We start from the raw sequence: 19,675 nt of genomic DNA, 5'->3' as shown, positions 1-19,675 counted from the left end.
GCAAGCACCTTCTATTATAAATTATCTTTTAAGAAAAAATAAATTAAGACAGCAGAATCTCTTGCATTAAACACTTTAAACAGCACTCTGTATTTACTAGGCTATGTCTGCTGTTCTGAACAACAGTCTCCAAGGATTAAGTCTCGGAATCAATGCTCTATTGATTTTACTATCAATGAGCATTATGGCTCACACGACTGGCCATTTTAAGGGAAGATAGCTTCTATTATAACCCACTTTTTAGAATATATACTGTTAAAAGATAAATCACTGCTTTCAATAGTAATTAAGCTCTGTTTTTGAAAAATAAAGATATCAACGATTTTTAGTTTTTCAACTGGAAAATGATCCTACTGAAACTCAGAAGCTTCCCAAAATTTTTAAATCTCGATTTCCACATTTAGGATGCTGTTTAATTAAAAGCATGCACGTTTCTCATTAAATAATTTCTTTATAGAAACCTATATTAAGGATAGCCAGTTAATCCACATGCAGCAAGAACTACATTCAAAATTTAATTACAAATCATTCTTCTTTTACCAACCTATTTTAATTGCTACTCTATATAAAAAAAATATTAAACTCAGAAGGAAACACAAATCTGCAGTATTTTTTCTTAGACATATGTACACAGAACGTAGCAAATGTGACATATGAGCATGCCTAGCAGTGGTCTCTGAAACGTAGCAGTCCACAAGCTAAAACCCCCAAAGAACCAGTACAGAAACAAACAAACAAACAAAGACCCCAACCATTTGTAACTAAAATTTTTGTTTAAAAACTTCAGGGTATTACACAAGACTAGTTAGTAACCAATGGCAAGAGTATTGAAATTTCAATCTTCTGTGAAGTTTCATACGGGAGTTTTAGAGATCTTTGTAGAATCTATTATACTGCAAGAAAAATCCATTAACTGTAATAGCTAATTACAGTATAATCTATTTTAATATAATTTACTTTTCCCTTTAAGAAGGCCACTGCATTTCATATTTCAAATTATTTCAGAGATCTGATACAGTTTATAAAAGAAGTCAAGCCTGAATTAATGAGATGTATTCTGAACTACAGGAAGACTTTGCTGGCGTTTTTTATTTTTCCTCAAGCTGTCAAAGACATCCAGTGCAACAGCAGCCAGAACAATATATACTTCCTATGTCCTGTGAATACAGCCATTTAATTATAATGATAGCTAAGATAAACACCTTTCTTATACTAAACAAGCATATCTTGATTCATTTACAAATGCTTCCTGTAATCAAGTTCACATTGTTACAGAGGACAGGGCCTTGTAGGTAAAATGCCTCCTAAAATGGCAACAATGAAATTGAAGTCTAAGATGTTTTGCTTAATTACGTTAAGAAAAGTACGTAAAATTATTTACTTTTTCATAAATTAAAACTAATCAAAAGGTAACAAAATATATCACCATCAAGTTTATTTGTCAATAAATACCTTAAAAAGTGACACGTATTTCAGGAAATGCACCTACATACCCTGAAGTTAAACTCTTCTACAGAACTTCATATACTCTACTATGGATACAGAACTTAAACTATGAATCAGTGCTGCATGCATGTTTCAGGTTAGAATATTAGAATTTTCTGATTACCTAGTAAGCGAGAAGTACTAACATCGTAGTATTACTCTGCTTCACGATCAACGTGAGACTGCGCTGATAAGCCCCAAGAGACACACAGGGTGCCCTGCAATTTCTCCCCAGCGCACAGGGAGAACAGTAAACTCTGAGCCTCTGCCAGTAAGTCCCTCACCTCATACAGTGCTTTCAGTCTTACATAACCAAAAATCTCATTTTCAACATTCAAAGTAGGAAGATCCCAGAACGAAAGCCCTCACCGTCTCCTTTCCCTTGCCGTAGGGTTGCAGGATATGCTGAAGGAGGAACAATCCTAGCAGGGGAGCAGCTCCTAGCACGTTTAGTTAAGGACACGACACAGCAACGTCTTACAGGATAAGGAAACAAATCCCCCCTTCTCACACTCACAGTTTAAAAGTTTCCACTGTATAATAAATCTGATCAATAAAGATTTTCTGAAAGAAAAGAGACCATGCAGTTATGCTACTCTACACACGGCACATTATCTGCAGCAAATTCTCTGAAGGTAAACACTGCGGAAGCTGTATCAACCACACATCCATATCGTGCAAGAAAAATGCAACAGATATTGTCTATGTATAAAAAAAACTATTGATAGTGAAATCAATCTAGGCTAGAACAACTTACTGTAGATTTAACTTCCCATTTGCAATTATTGTGTTACACTAATTAACAGTATTATTTCCTCGAACAGACTGGGTAAGTTAGTAACTTTCGTAATATATACAAGGCTTAAAAACATAATTTTAACAGGCTTCTGGAACACAAGTCCATGAAACAAAGCTGCTATTATAGAGGTAATTCCTAGAAGTTCCATGATGGAACTAATATCCAGAGAGGTCATATCACAAAGTATATTTAAACAAGGTTACAAACAAGAAGGTGGGAAAATTCGTGGCATAAATCACTTTTTAAGTGGTCTGAAACCATTCGACTAACAACGTTTTAACTTTCCTTGAGTAGAGTAGAAAGCCACACTAAAATTCTCTAGTGAGAGCTATAATTAAAACAAAACAAAACACAAATTTCCAAAAGTACTTCTTCTGAGTGCATTTCCATGACACTTCAACAGAGGATTATCAAAATGTAGATAATCTGTACTATAAAACCTGGACTCCTGCCAAGGTATCTACAAAGCCAAAAACCCTTCAAGAAATGTCTTGTGAAAGACTTGTACAGCGAAACATGTTTTAATAAAACTCCAACCTAAAAGCATAACTTCTTTACTATGGCCTGGTTATCCTGATAATCATTAGCTTAAATGGACATCCTTAAAAAAAATACATATATATATATCTATACACACACACACACACACACACACACACTTCTTCCAGAAAGCATATCAACCACAGATTTTTATTCCTTAATTCTATCCCCTTCAGGTATTGCTGGATCTGCTCCTGAGACTGCCAGGGCAACTACCAACAACTAGTAAACATAATGCTACCTGGATACTACTAAATCAGAGTCTACAATATTATAGATATGTACAATATTATAGATATGTTTGAAAGAAAAGCAATGAAATAAGCAGGAAAAAAATGTTAAAGAAGGCATATACTGGAAAAAATCCCTAAACATCACACAAAGAACCTTTTATTGATACACGGATACATGACTGACAGCTGAATCTAAGTGGACTATATTTACAAGCACAACTTTAGTAAAACGATCAATGATAATTAACATGACTCACAAATACGAAAAAAACAACAAAAAAGTGGTATTATAGTTAAGCATTAAACATTATTTCTTCCAAACGCAAACTGGCTTTTAAAGCTCTTTCAAAACCTACTTTTAAAGAAAACTAATCAGCATATCACAAAAAAATGCACACCAGATTCCCCTTTAAGCCACATACAATCTTTAATTAAACAGCTATATAAGAAGTACAAATTCAAATTATACAAAAAATCTGAATAGTTACAACAAGGCCAAATAGGTTTTCAATTTATCACTAGCATAAGTGATTACTTTATTTAAGAACCTATGTAAATTAACTCACCTCTGCCTCCTTTCTTCATCCTTTAAAACCTCATAGATAGCCACCAACTAAAACAAAAACACCAAAAGAACCACAAAAGGTTTATTTGGGGATTTGAATTTCTAAAGTTGGAGTAGTAGTATCACATTTTACACTTGCCAACAAACGTTCTTTCCTAGACTTGAGTTTTCCCTACAATACTAGGGAGTAAGCTCGCCAAGGGAAAAAAAAAAAAGTGACATAACTGTATAGAAACCAGATATACAATCAAGCAAGTTTTTACAAAACACATTCCTCCCCTCACACACATCTTTCTCAGACTCTGAGACCTGTCTCAGTTATGGCTTAAAAAAGGGCATCCTTTGTTTCATCCTAAAGATCTTACTAAAACCATATTGCCAAAAGCCAGTGTTTGGTCACCAGGAGCATATTATTAAATGACTGACTTAACTATAACAGTCTCATGGTTTCACTCTCAAGGATTCAGAAGGAGAAAACATTCAAGAACTAAAATGAATTATTTTCATTAAATTATGACTACAGTAAACGACTTGCATTGAAACCTGATCAGAAATTTTCCTCACTTCTTTCAAAAATTATAATTATATACAGTTACAATTATAAACAGTCCTCAGGAAAAGAATAAAACATACGTTTTCCTCGTAAGAGTGTACATCTAAGTATTTTAATGTGTTCAAATTTTCTTAATACACAAATAGTTAAATACCAAATCCAAGTTATCAAACAAGTTTAAAAAAATTACAACTCTTTCAGAATTAATCTAGCTGTAACAAGAAATACGTAATTCGGTGTTCAACTTTTCCATAATTTCAAAGGTGTAACCTCATTCTTAATAAAAGCATATCACTATAAACATTCTGATCCTGTTTTTTATAAACTTTTATTAGCTATAGCTTTCATTATGTTGCACTTACTTGTCTAAACTGTATTTCTGCATTTTCATCTTTATTCTTGTCTGGGTGTAAAATTAGTGAAAGCTTTCGATACGCTTTCCGTATGTCTGCAGATGAAGCATCCTTAACAAGGGAAACAAAGCAAAGTGTCAGAAACAAATTCCCAGAAGTTTGTTAAAACCCGAGGACAACCAACCAAGTGCAGGAACCAAGTCAATGTAATCCAAGAAATCCAAGGACCAAACCCTGCCACTAGCTGGACCCACAGGACTGAACAATCATTTAGTCCAATTCAACTCTCATCGCAACTTCCTTCATTATAATACATGCATTACAATAGTATTTGCTAAAACTTTCAAACACTTTCTTCCTTAAAAATTAAACAATGTGCCTTCTGTACCAATTAAAAGTTCAAATAAAAACCGAGAACTACTATGTATGCATGTCTTCAAGGAAGTCATCATCTCTCCAAATTAGCATGCTCAATTTTCCAAACTCAAGACTTGCTATGAACTGTGCCCTTATTAATATTTACATGTAATTCAGTGCTCACAGGACTTTCATTCAACTTCAGTTTCAACACATCTAAAGAATTATATTTTTTAAAGTAGTTTCAAATTGCAGTCTTGAGGCTGCATTGTGGCACTAACATCAATCTATACCTGAAAAATGATAAAGATGGCACACATTTTGAAAGGAAGAAAAAATGCAAAATGTAAAATGCATCAACAATGTATCAAATCAGCTGCACAAAGCAAAAACTTCTGAATTAATGATTGCCATTTAGTGCATGCTAAAAAGACCATTGTAACAGAAGGATTTCAAGAGGTGTATTGTACAGGATATAGGCATTACACTCACCAGAAGATCCATAAAGCGTCACATTTAAACACAACTTCTTGGCTGTTATTACAAACACTTCCAGGGCAACATTTCAGAAATAAAGTATATGTTTGTCAAGTTTAAATTCTTGGGATTTTTTAATATATAAAAATATATATTCTCTCTCTCAAAATTATAATGTCAATAGGTATTAAAAAAACACCAAAAAACAGAGCTGAACTAGCTGTGAAAGGAACAGAGCTGAAATAAGATAATAATTAATGCAATACTGTAATTAATCTGTCAGGCTTTTTATTGCAAATCATTATTTTCATTTGAAAACTTTCACTTTTAGAACATAAGTCTATAATAATGTATACAACTTTGGGCCAGGAGTTAATACTACAGAAAGATTTTGGAGGAGCTGGGGAAAGGCAAAAGGAGAAAGTGAGAGAAGATGCAGAGTTTGAGAACATTCAGCTATGAAATAATACTTTAAGGAATTTGGTATTATCCTCTAATGCAGCACAATTAGATAGATTTCTTTAGCAGCACAAAAGATAGTTTTCCTGTTTCATGCTCAAGCAAAGCAAGAGATGTCAAGTCAACTATGAAGGCGGTTGCTTCATCTTGAGAAGATGGGGAAAAAGTTGATCAATTTACAAAAACATGCATCTTAGGTACTAAAAGTAATTTAAAGATTGTTTTGTTTGCCCTCATCTACCAACCTACACAGCCACTGCATCAACGATGTGGGCTTGCCTTCAATACAAAAATACAATATTTGAACACAGCTACAGCAAATAAAATCAGGAAACAGTTTACTGGCCATGGTTTTAGCTAAAACACAAAAATTATCTTTATTAACATATCAGCTAATTGTAATTAAGCCCAAAAAGTTTAAAAAGGGGAGAACAAGAGCACTATATAATTAAATATGGGTTGCTGCTGTAACGGGTGTAATCGCAATTGGTCCTTATCAGTATCAGAAGAAACACTATGCCTGCCAGCTAACTGATTCTTCACAACAGGGTCAAACACAACACAGAAGAACGCTGTCTGTCTGTAAAAAACAAAGTCCCAAACATCTTATTCATTAATGCTAACTATAGATAATGTTGAACATCTACAGGAAAGGTTCTAGATCCTTTAAGAGCTGTCCTGAATGGCTTTAGATGGGCAAAGAAAAGTAATTTTTTAAAAAAACCTTCCATCACTATAGAACTTCCTAGCAGTGTATGGCCCTAAAAATATGACAAATAATTATCATTTCAAACAAATACAGAAATATTTACCATATTCAGGTCAGCTAGTTGAAGGGTCTTTCATTTATAGCTAGCTGGCCACCTTCCATAAAGGCTGAGCAACACCGAGTTGAAGAATCAGTGTTTTCTACAAACTAGAATATTTCATATACTAGGGCAAAGGCTCAAAGATTGGGGGGGAAATGCCACAACCACATTAAGTTTTTTGTTTGTTTTAAAGATAAAGCTCTGAAGACTATCTGGATAGCTTCTTTTACATTTCAGAAATTGCGATCTCAGCTACACCTAAGGAGGGAAAAAAATCCCCAACTCTGTACAGGCCAGCCATTCCACAGCCAAGGGAGCTGGTAATGTCACAGATCACTAAGTGATTTGTCCACACCATGCTTCAGGTTGGCAATTAAGTTTTGCCACTGATTAAGTCAACAGAGTCTGTCACACTGTCTCCCTCATGTGGATAAAACACCAAAAGCATAGCACCAGGCCTTGGTAACCACCTCTCCAAAGCAATGGTGTGCCGCAGCACGGCCAGGGCTGAGCATCTCTTCACACCCATTTCCTGCTACAGGCATCTTACTAGCTCAGAGCTGCTCTCACTGCAGCGACTGCAGACACCTCTCTGATCAGCATCTAATCCCAGTTTCATCTGATTCCTGCACTGCTATTCAAGAGGAAAAAAGGCAATACGGCATCACCTATATTTTCAAAAAACAAAGCTTAACACAAGCACTTATGTTGAAAGATAATGCAAAATGAATGCTCTAAACTAAAGCAAAAACAGCTCAGCTGTCAGCTGCATAGCTGGAAAAAATGCACCTAGTAGACAAGTCAATGGAGGAAAAGATGTTTTATGCTAGAATTAGTTCTCAGATATACCAAACGACAAGTCTATATTTAGCCTCTTATGCATGCAAATATATGCAAGCATTCTTATGGGAATTTTTTAATTGCTAACACTTTATTGAACAAATAGAGTTTCCATGTGTTTAGTTACAGAATCTCTATGTGGAAGTTAACAGTCTATCTTTTACACTTCTTAGTATAAGCCCTTACACAGTACAAACCAATATTTTAACATACAAAAGAAATTACAATTTAAAGCAATCAACAGTATGACAAATTTTTAAGGCACTCTCTTGAAATTTTTATTCTTCTTTCTTTCAAGGCAGTGATACATAGCAGATTCCCAGGGTGGGGGAGAAGAGGAAGCATACCTCCTACTATCTATGCCACTTATTTTTTTGCAGCTTGTTCAACTCAGATGATGAAAAATATATGACTAAATTTTATTTTACTCAGCATCATTTTCATATTCTCCAGTATTACCAAGGAAAGCTGCATCATTAGACTACAAATACATGAGATGGAGAAACAAAGAAATGATTTTTTTGTCACTACTGATAACAGACAAAAAAATAATGGAAATAGGCATTTGTTGTCCCTTTCTTTCTTTCTTTTTTAAGAAATTCTTGCTTTAAATGCATCAAAGTTAAAGATTCACATCTGGCCTCTTCCTGCATCTATACAAATGTAGAGTCTCATCTGCAGAATTCACTTCCACCTTTACAATAAATAGAAAAGCTAACGTAGTGCAATACAACTATATCACTCCATTGCCTCCTATTCCTACCATAACTATGATTACTAATGAACCTTAAAAAAGAAAAACCAAAAACACTCATTGTGGTCCCAAGACAATTCTTAGTGAACACATAACATATCAGATATTGCCATAGGCAAACAGTGATTAGGTCAAGGGGAAAAAAAATAATCAATGTCTACACAGTTTTCACTTACCAACATATACAATTCAAAACCTAAATTGTTCCCTCGAGTGCAATGCAGTTATACAACAAGACTTAGTTACTTACAATTTAGCAACTGCTTCTAACACAGGAAATGTGCTCAATTCATCTTGGGTTTTAAATATGCCTGCTAATGTCTTTAAATAGGTGGCATTATTTTTATTAGCAATAGGAAGGCATGTGGTCCAGAGGACCAAGTATGCTGATAAAAGTCAGGTTTCTCTTCATTTGCTGTTTGTCCAATCGCTTGTTAAGGGTCAAAAAGAGAATGATAGCAGTAAGTTTATTTCAGTTGTAGTGCTGACGAATGCCTGTGTAGAATTTGCAATAGTGAATATAACTGAAGTTATACAGCAACCAAAAGCAGCAATTGCATAGAGCACCAGTTCCACAGCAACTGTATTTGAAGTGTGAATCTTACACCCATAAATAAACTTCATTGCTGGCAGGCCTTCCTGAGATATAAACCTAAAAGCCTTTTTCAGCCTTCCCAAGTAACAGTCAAATTCGTAGAATGCTTTTTTTTTTTTTTTAATCAAGAATAATTTAAATTTATGTGGTTTCATCAATAAAATTTTTCATTTTGTGTAGAAGAACGGGTTTAAGTCACAACTTTCCTTTGGGCAACCATCTGGTATACCAGTTGAAGCATAATAGTATAGGAAAAAAAAAAGTAAACTTTGTAAACTTACAATTATGTATTTTTCTGCTGTGATTTGAAACCGCAGGGTGCATCCGTTGTCCCACAGAAATTCCCAGAACAAGCGAGGGCAGACGACTGGGCAGAAGTTACAGCAGTCTGCTGCACACCCTGCCAGCAGCGTGCAATAGCGTACTCTCTCGTCCTTTGCAGGAGAAGTCCACGCAGAACTAACATCTGTGAGTGCCGAAGCTCAAACAGATGTGCCTGCGGGCAATAATTAAAACATCTATTTACAGTCCTCATTCCTCAAGCAACACAAAGGAATGTAAGCGTGACCCTTCCTAAATGCATCGCAAGTACATGGGGACCAAAGAGCGATGCTGCCGCTCCCCAGCCCGGCCCAGGGAATTCTGAGGGCAGAAAACACAGTTGCAGCTCTCCGCCCAACCCTCTTCCCACCCCATTTTGGTTCTGAGCAGGCTGGCGCAGCTCTCTCCAGCGGAGACCTACCTGCTCGAAGGCCATTCTGACTCTGCAAGCTTACCACAGAAACTACAGAATTCAATGCCTTGCATTCACTCTAGACTTTGTAGTATATTTTTTAATATAAAAAATTTTGAAATGTGACTTAAAAAAAAAAAAAATTCCCACCACCAGTACCAACAGCCTTAGATTTCACAATGCACACATTCTGTGCAGAATCACGAGCATCTGGAATTTTCCTCAAACACCTTCCTTTTCTGAAAGTAATTTCCCTAAAGAAAAAAAGTCACACCTGCACGCTGTGTTTCTGCACACAATAATCGCTCAATGACACCAGAAGGAAAAGCAGCCGCCACATAAAGCAGACATAACCACGTACTCCTCTAATATCAACAACAGCACAAGACTAGGAAATAACTGAAACTTCACCCGTACCAGACTCGATTAAAATATCATTCCTGAATTTCCCTCACTAAGTGTATCCACTCCAACCTGGTCTTAATTTGAAGTATCGTGAACAGACAGACTAGCTCCAAGCAGTACACCTGAGTTTGCCAAGTTTGCATTTGGAAAACCATCTAAGGGGGAAGCAGAGTCCTACGGCAAATTCCAGAGGTGGGAAGGAGCTGCTGGCAGCCCGGGAGAGCGCCACGCTGGGAAACAAAAGCAAGAGCCTCCCGGAAGACCAGGCATTATCTCGCAACAGTTAGAGCTAACAGCTGCGAACTCAGTTTTGGCTCAAATTTCTTGCTGCCTGTGTTCAATTCACCCTTTATTTTTATTGAACATATTTCTAAGACACCCATGTTTTTCATGGATGTAAAAATGAGTGAAACTTAAATTTGCTGCCTCTCTGCAGATACCGGCGCCGAAGCAGCCAGGACGCGCAGTGCTGCCGAACGAGCCATGCGGCTCTCAGCATTCCACTGATTTAAACAGAATAACAACGCAGCAGGGAAATACGGAGGAACTAAAAATAATGCTAAAAAGGTGTTTTAATGCTTTTTTGTGTTGCTAAGTTTTAAAGCAATTCCTGAAATGAAAATGAATACAAATCAGCACAATGTATTCCTGCGAGCATCTGATAACTGGCACAATCCCTCAACTGGCATGTTTGTTTCCAGGGGAGTGTGCCAAATGAAAGACGACACTGTTTTCTGCCTCACATGCCAAATGAAAGAAAATTCTGCTGTCTCATGCTTGAGAAACCAAAAAAAGTGCATTTTCTTCAGTGGATGTGCACAATTACATGGGCTTAGCTTTTCTTGACCGGTTTGAACAACAGTATTTATATCTAACTTATTTCTTCTGTTAAAACTATTTTAGCCTTTACCTTTTTATTTAGATTTTCAGAATTTGATTATTTGGATATGCAAATGCAGATTGCCCAAGGGAGCGGCATCACATATAACCGTAAGTTATGACTGAACACTTGCTTTGTATCTGACCAAGGCGCAGGGAACACTCACCAACTCTGCCACAACATTTTTAGAATTGCTCTTTCACATTTAAAGTGGAAAATAAAGCTAGAGAATAGCAACTGAGAACATTCTTCAAGCCAATACAGACTAGTCCAAAATCTCCTGCCTACTCTTATGATTTATTTCCATTTAGTTTTTCATTCTGGTATTTCAAAAGGAAGAAATGAGCAAGTGCTCTTCATATATTTCAAATGTTTTTCCAGAGACCGTGTGTGCGCATGCACACACCATTATAGGTTTGAGAAAGCTATTTCTAGGAGGCTGTCTTGAAAATCTGCCCTTTGCATCAGAGATTTCCAGCTTACAGCTCTCAAACAAACATACTACCTGCAAGATTCCTGATCCTGCAACATAGCCACAGGTAATAAAATTGTTAAAAGGTAAGACCACTGCTTTTACAGACCAGGCTGGCAGAGAGAGTGTTAAAGCACGTCGTCTCTTGCCATGCATTTCTTGCTTAGCACCTTTGCCCCTAGATAGCAAAGGCCAAGGACCCCTGTTTTACTATAGAGTGACACTAACTAACCAAGGACAGCTGAATGCAGTCTACACCCACCCAACTATGGAGCAAAGATTTTGGGGCGTTGTATTTGGCAAGTCCCAACCCTTCCTACCATGTAATGCCCAAAATAAGCTTCCATTTGTTTTTTTTTAATATAGTTTTCTTTCAACCTTTCAGCTTTAGTACAACGTTTCCAATCTTCTTTCAAGAAGGTAAAGAATTAAAGGAACTTCAAGGGTCAGCAAGGTTCGGTCTATAGACCAAGGCCTTTATCTCCTCTACTTCTTACTGAGGCTGTCCCTGTTACACCCTTCCACCAGAACTGACAGCATCGACCCATACTCCCCTACCTATCTTGTCCTTTAAAACAGTCACTGCCCAGACCTCAGCTTTAATGTAATTTTTGGAAGGAGATAACTAATGACCACAAATTTATTAATAGAGTCTTAAAGAGAACCAAAATCTAAAATAAAACAAATAAACAAAAAATCCACTTCAGCTACTTTCTAATTATCAAACTCCCGAACCAGCAGAATTTTGTGCTGTCACTTTTGTGACTACATCTTTAATTAACCTGCAAGCTCTAAAAGTATGTAAAACTTTTTATATTTTTGAAAGGTGTTTATTACCCTCCCTTCTGATGTCAAAAATAAATGAGGAGGGGGGAAGGGCATATAAAGACAGGATGTACGATGTATGGCTGAAAAGAGAAATGATAAAGACATACAAGAAGCCAATACAGAATGATTATCTCCAACAGAAAAGTTTTTAATATCTACCCATTACCTTATGCATCAGCACAGCATTTACATGGTGAATAATCCCCACAGACAACAACTTTCAGAATAGGCATTAACCATTTATCAGCAAATTTCTCAGCCCTATCAGCTGTGAAGGACAGCAATTTATATGCACATACACATATGCATATATATTTTGTACACACACATAGATGCACTAATATAAAAACAAATACCTTCCCTCAGCAGTCCTTAATGCTTATCCAATGCTCTAATTTATATTTGTAATTGTTGCTCAACTTCACAAAGCATTTTAAGAACAGAGTTAAATAAAAGCTGGTACATAAACCTGGAAAGAGTAGAGAGTAATCGTTTGCATATCTTGACTTCTGCAATGCTTTTAGTGCACAACATTCTTTAAACCAAATGACAAAAACATGGGTAAGATCAAACTATTCTACTGTGGTTGCAAAACAAATTGGAAAGGAAAAAAGATAAGACTGAAGTGTTAAAAATGAAAAGATGTATCAAATAGGATTTTATGAGGTCTGTCACAGGTCCAGCGATACTCAATATTTTAACTGGCAACTTGAATCAGAGAATCCTTATTAAACTGGTAGTTAACACTCACCTGGGAAGATGCTGTCAAACAGAATTCAAAAAAATTTATATATATTATTTCATAGGGGAAAGACCAATAGTCTACATCTGGACAGAAATCAACTACACAAATGCAGCATGGAAAGAGGCAGTAAGCAGTTAGGCAGAAATGCTCCCCTGGATCGATGAAGCACAAGCTGCACACAAGGCCATGCCGCGATGCTGCCTCTCGGCACCACCCAGCCCACCACGCCACGGGCAACCAGGCCGTTCTGCTCGGCACCTGCGAGACCTCAGCTGATCGCTTTGTCCAGCTCTAAACAACGCACTTCTAGAAAGCTGTAAGTCTATTTGGAAGAACGGCAAAGGAAAGCAACAAATCTGAATAATAAGAGGCCCAGGAGAAAAAAAGTGATTCATTCAGAAAAACTGGAATAACGAGAGCGACTGTTCGGGCTAACAAAAAGGCAGCTGACTAGGAAGTACATCTTCAAATACATATAAAGGTAGCTTCGAAGAAAAATGGAATAATTGCCTTGTCTGATCTACCAAGGCTAAGCAGTAACAGGGTTGAACTACAGTACAGGAAGATTTGGGTTAGGTATCAGGAAAACTTCCCAGCAGCAGCGAAAGCCTATCGCTGGCACACGCTGCCCAGCCCCCAGGACGAGCAGGTCTAACAAACATTATCAGGCCTGATTTAGAGATCACTCATTCTGCCACAGTAGGTCACTACCCATCATATATTCCAGATTCAAATACCTCTTTGATGATCAATTTAATTAATAAATCCTCTGAGAATATTCAAATGGGATTTACCACATCTGTTTACGTAGTTTAAAAGGTCCTAGCTGACAGCGTACTCTTGTCATGCTGAAGACAACAGATGCTTATGCTGGGAGACGAAAAGTCAGCGAGATTTTCAGAAAACCTAAAAGGTCTCCAAAATGAATGGCAAGTATATAAATAACAGGAGGTGGCAGGGAACACTTTTTTGCCATGAGCTTATAATCCAGCACGGCCCTGCCAAGACTTGGACAACTAGGCATGATGCTTGCTTTTCCTGTTACATACCAGTTATTGGGAATTATCAGATTGTCCCATAGTGAAATTTCACTGATAACTCTCCCGTATAATTTGGATTTAGAATATTTTCTCCACCTAAGTTATCAACTTTAGCCTTGAAAGATACCAAGAACAGATATGCCTAACAAGGTTTCCTTGAGAACATTGGATGAAAATAATAAGGACTAAGCTGGATGAGAAAAAAGCAGGCAGGAATTTACACAAAATCATAAGAAAGCTAAAAAAAAAAAAAACTATTCTTTTAAAAGTGTTCTGTATCTGGTTTGTTATAAATACCCATTTAATTCCTGCAACAAAAATGCCTAAATGAGGATATGGTAGAGACATTGTAGTTAACCATATCATTTTGAGAGGCATAGCAGTCATATTTTCTTCATTTGTAAGAGAAAGAAGGAGCATCTCTCTCAAAACTCTAGAATTTATTTTTTACCCAGCAATCTCTTCAATCTTGCTTTTCCCATTGTTTATATAGGTTCTATACCATGCTATAATATTTCCGAAGCAGTGATTTTGCAGAAATTTTTGCAATTTTTCTTAGTCCAAGGATGTGTAAAAATAGCCCCGTCCACAGAACTTGAGCTTTGAGATCTAGATTTATCTCAGTCTACAGTCGTTTGTCCACCAGGAGCCTGGAAGACATGAAGGATTTACTGAGATCAAAAAGGTTTTCTTCTCCCTGCTACAAAATCCATGTTGCTCAGTTGTGATAAATCTTTAGCACCTTTCTCCAGAAAAGAATGCTAGTTGAAAGACATACAGAGAAAGATCTTGCCATGAAGATCTCATGTACAAAGATCTTATGTTTTCCATGAACAAAACTGTATTATGGGAACCTTCCTTCCTTCCTCCACTATTTATTTTCAGCATACAGAAGATATGAATATTGAGATCTTGAAGGAAAAAAAGATTTTTTCAGAGGTTTTTTTTTCTTTTAAATTTCAAAGCCAATTGATCCTAAATGGCAAAATGCAAATTTTTAACCAAAGATGTTTCATTGCAGACTACTATAACTTTGAGAATATACAGGATGCTATCTCTGAGATCCCTAGAAGTACATTTGCAAACCTGTTTTAATTTACTCAAACATATTTCTAAGAGTTTTTTTTTCAAATGTAGTGCTTTAAACAGCTAGCTTTATAAAGAAATACCAGCAGCATATATCAAATTCCTTCCCTCTTTATTTAGACTATTTTCTACTGAACTAGTTAGGATTTAGCCCTACCTGTCATGTAAAGGAGTCACATAATGATCCCTTTATGCTCATTAACTACCATTTTAATGAGCTATTACTACCTCGGGACTCAGAAGACCTCAGGGAGGTTGTAACATGCCACTACTTATATAGTAATTCACTGCTGAGTTAGTACATAGCCTCCTTGAAGGAATATAGGAATGCCCTCCATCACTCTCTGTAGTACAGATACCAGTGTCAGCAGAAAGTTCTGTGTATAAGCAGCATCCCAGCCTAAAACCCAGTAAGCAAACATCTCAGTTAAAACTCTAATAAACTTAACAGATTACCTATTACAACTGTCCAGCCCAACCCTTTGCTAAAAGTTATCTCACTCCTAACAGTGTGAGCTGAAAGACAGCACTGCTCAACCACCTCAACTCACAGTTTGACAACCTAAAGCAAGGCACATCGGATAAAAGGACAGGGCAGAAAGCAGAGGACACTAACATCCCAAATCACTACACACAAAACCTGTCAGGGTCTGTATGAGCTGTAAGCTGGCCAGTGGATGTTCAAAGGAACCTGGATAAAGAAATCAAGTTTACCATTAAGAACCATCAACTAAAAATAATGCACAAAGTAAATTAAAAGTTTACCAACTGGAAGCTTTAAAAAAAAAAAACAAAAAAACTTGCCCATATTAAAGAAGCCAGTATATATGCAATGACTTGTGATGGAACTGACCTAAAGACAGCCTGTCCCATTCACTGCCTTTGATTCACTGTACCATTCACTAACTTTGTATGGAAAAATTGGTATCTTCAATACTAAAAATGCCTATCTGACATTATTTCTACTAAGAATGAGCCAAGGAAGATGGTTACCTCTCAAGATTCACAGCATTTGTAGGCAGATACTGTTACACACAGTGGCACACTGTCCCCTGAATTGGCCCTTTTTCAAATCGAAGTGCTTGAACCACACAGGCCCAAGTAAGAGGCAGAGACATCATTTTTCTGCTTTTCATAAAGCCATTCACTTTAGCAAGCAGCTACCCCCCTCCTTTCCAGTGCCCCACTGGAGGTACCCTGTTGCATCAGGGAAGGAGAGGACTAATGCATACTGATCCATACACTGCCCGCCTCTTGGTCTGCGAGAGCCGGAAGATGAGCAGAACAAGGACTAAGGACTACCCAAAGCCAGGAGATCCTCACCTCGCAGGATTTCCCACACAGAAGCAGCCTAGGGAACAGCAGGTAGAGGCAGCACACTCCAAGCTTCTGCTCTCACAGCAATATCCACAGGAAGGCCGCAGCTGAACCACATACTCTGAAAACCCAGACAGGTCTGGAGGACACAGAGGGCAGGTATGCATCCAGAGCAAAAGCAGAGACAAGAGCAAAGTACACACTTCTCCCCATCTCCTTCAAGTGGTGTTCTGACAGGCGAGTGCAATGCCCAACCTCCTCATTGTTGCAGAAGGCAGAGGATCTCAAACTCATACATGTGTACTTGCTCCCCTCCTTACCCAAATTTAAAAACACTGCAGCCTGCCTTTTTTGCTGGGAAGCTACCTAACCCATCCCCACTTGTCAGGGGGCTGAGAAAGCTTAAGCAACAGCTCTCACCCACTGCTCCCTCTGAAGTCACAAGCAAATCAGCAATGGGAAGTGCTCCCCACTCCTGACACAAAAGCAAGAAACAGCAAATGTAAGGTCAGTTTTCAGCCACTGATATTAAACAGTTCTACAGACCATATTTGCTTCCCCTCGCCTGTCATTCACCTCTCAGAATCTCAGCTCACAAAAGCAAGTCAGAGAGGACAGGAAAGGAATGGGTTTCCTTCTCCCTCCCTCCCACTTTTCATTTCCCCACCATCAAAAGCAGAAGCAACAAGCAAGACAAATTTTCATCTGACACCTGTATTTTAAGGATAGCTCCTCAGTCCGGAAGCAGCAAGAGTACAGCACAGGGCAGACAACCACAGAACTGGGTGAGGAGAGCAAAAATTGCAAAGGGAAGAAAGACCAGAATAAAAAGGACACCATGCCTACGAAAAGGAAGAATCAGCAGTTCAATGAACAGCAATGAAAACTTGGCACGAGTTACATCCCATTAACTATGGTACCAGAAATCTGTTTCAGCCAACTGACTGCAGCAGATAGTGACTATTACTAATTCATTTACTTGCCTCTCAGCATAGGATTACGGGATTATCAACACAAAAGATAACAGTGAAGGTCTGAAGACAGAACTGTGGTCCTACAGCCTCAAGTAGAAACACTGACAGATGCAAAATATTTGGAAACCAGAAGACATAAGGCAAGTTCTGAGATCACTGGACTCCTGAATAAAACAAAGACAAATTCTCCATACGGTATTCTAAGACGTGGGTCCTCCCCAAAGTTTTCAGATTAAAAAGTGAAGACTAGAAAGGGACTGAGTTCAGGACAAGTACAACACAAAACTTCAATTAAATTTTATCCGTTCATCATACTGTTATATTGCTGCAGAGACCACGTTTCAGTTCTCAGATTAGCCAAGTAGTTAAAAGAAAGTTTAACAGACAAGCAAGAATATATTTAGAAGCTAACTTTTGACATACAGAGAGGAAAGAACTAAAATGGCAAATCTACAAGCTGCTACAGGGACAAAAGCACTTTGTTTGCAAGGATGTTACTGACAATCCTGCAAGTATAAATAATAGGCCAAACCTACTATTCCCTCTATATCATAACCTCAGCCATGGAATAAAATCCAAGAAATGAAAAAGTACTTGAACAGATGCAAATTCTTCCTCTCATAATTTATTAAAGGTTGGAGAACACAGTGTTTTGAGGGGAAGAAAAAAACAAAAACAAAACTGTGGTAGCAGAAATATTGCAGAATTCTTTCTGAAAGAATCAGTCACAATAAGTACCACATTGGTCAAAATGAAAGACATTTACTGCAGGGCAAAGAAACTGAGGAAGCAGGAAGTGTGGCAGGACTAAAATTAATGTTTCCCTCTCTAGCTCCCCTCTTCCAAATAGTCCCACCCAAATCCTGAGCCAACTTCAGGCAGATGCCAGCAGTGGAAGCTCTAGAGCCTGTGGCAGTGCCAACAAAGAGCGTACTGTTGGCAGACCGACCGAGAGGATAAAAAGTTTTGGTCAAGCTTTATTTTTATTCTTTGAATTAAGAGAGAGGATGGTAACTTTTTTTTCAAGCAAGCAGCAAGAGAGGAGTTATTATTATAAAAAAGCTAGTAAGATTGTTAAAAGATAGATTTGAGTTTATTTAAATATTAAATGTAAGTTTACAGTTTAAATATTAAGGGTTAACAGAAATATGATAAAGATGCTGCATCACACAGACAATACTGAGTATTATGAAACAAGTAAAGGAGATTTGGGAACAACCTGGTGGTTCCTTGATAAAGTATTACAATCTCATCATCACTCCTGCCATCCTGTCTTTATGCAACATATAGAAGATGACTGCTTACCTAGTGAGTAGCTATTCAATATTTTTCTCCACATTGTTCATAGGTGGCCTCACCTGCTCTTAGCTGCATGCTATTCAAATATTTCTGAATATTTGCCCATCACAATGGCATTGGAGCACTTCAACAATAATACTCACTTTAAGAGATAAGCTTGCATTGCTTTTATTTTTACGGATTGCAGAATGAGGCACAGATTAAGGGAAAATATTCACTAATCTCTGATGCTAATTTTACCTCAGATATGATTCTTCCAAGCGCTCAGTATCAAACAACATCTCATACGTTCAAGGCACAGCACTTCCATCGACTTCAGCTGCAGCTGCAAGCCCTCAGCATTTCTGCATATCAGCCCCTAGTATCTCAAATTATGCCACCAGAATTGCAGAGCACTCAAATCAATTAGTCACCACTTGGGAAAAGTTTCGTTTAAATGACTTGCCTAGCATCACGTAGGAATTCTGTGGCGGAGCGAGGAACAGAATCCAATTCTCAAGGGCACTCTTCGTCTGCCTGCCTTACCATGAAACCATCCTTTTTTCCTGCGATCTTCTCCCCCACTCTCTACATACCCTCTACATCTACAGGTTAAACAGTTTTTACAGACAACAGTCTCTCAATACATAAGCCTGAAGCTGCACTGGGGCCAGATTTCTCCCTGAGCCTGAATAAGTAAAGACCCTGTAGAATATAATGTAGTGAATTAAAAATCATCACAATGAACAAGCACAAAGAAACCAAATTAAGATTTGAGACATTCTGAAAACTGACATTCCCTAATTTTACAGTATGCAGCCCCAGAAATTTGTTAGTCTTTAAAAGCAGTATTAACGTACACGATTTCATAAGGTTGTTGTAGAAAAAGACAACAGAGAAACAACCAGGCTCAAAAAAGAAAAAAAAAGCATAAGCAATGCAGACCTGCTTCATAATATTAACAACTCCAATGCAACAGTGTCCCCCCCCCCCAACCCCAGCTCTCTGCAGAATCATTTTGATGCTAAAAGGACCTCCTAAACTGAAGAACCACCTGGCTGGTTATCAGCTTGCCTATTTCAAACTAAACATCTTGAG

At 37.6% G+C, this 19,675-nt stretch overlaps 1 protein-coding gene across 1 annotated transcript in view; it reads right to left on the bottom strand.

The window, feature by feature from the left end:
• The window catches only part of DNAJC1 (DnaJ heat shock protein family (Hsp40) member C1), a 109,686-nt gene that overhangs the window by 66,578 nt on the left and 23,433 nt on the right, over positions 1–19,675 (bottom strand). Inside the window, exons 2-3 of the mRNA XM_064505954.1 lie at positions 4,538–4,639; positions 3,624–3,670 (exon numbers count right to left, since the gene is read on the bottom strand). Of these exons, the coding sequence (XP_064362024.1) occupies positions 3,624–3,670; positions 4,538–4,639 (149 nt within the window). The remainder of the gene's footprint in view (positions 1–3,623; positions 3,671–4,537; positions 4,640–19,675) is intronic.

Source organism: Dromaius novaehollandiae, chromosome 2, assembly GCF_036370855.1.
Source record: "Dromaius novaehollandiae isolate bDroNov1 chromosome 2, bDroNov1.hap1, whole genome shotgun sequence".
In the NCBI taxonomy this organism is placed as follows: domain Eukaryota; kingdom Metazoa; phylum Chordata; class Aves; order Casuariiformes; family Dromaiidae; genus Dromaius; species Dromaius novaehollandiae.
This window is presented reverse-complemented; position numbering and strand designations above follow the sequence as displayed.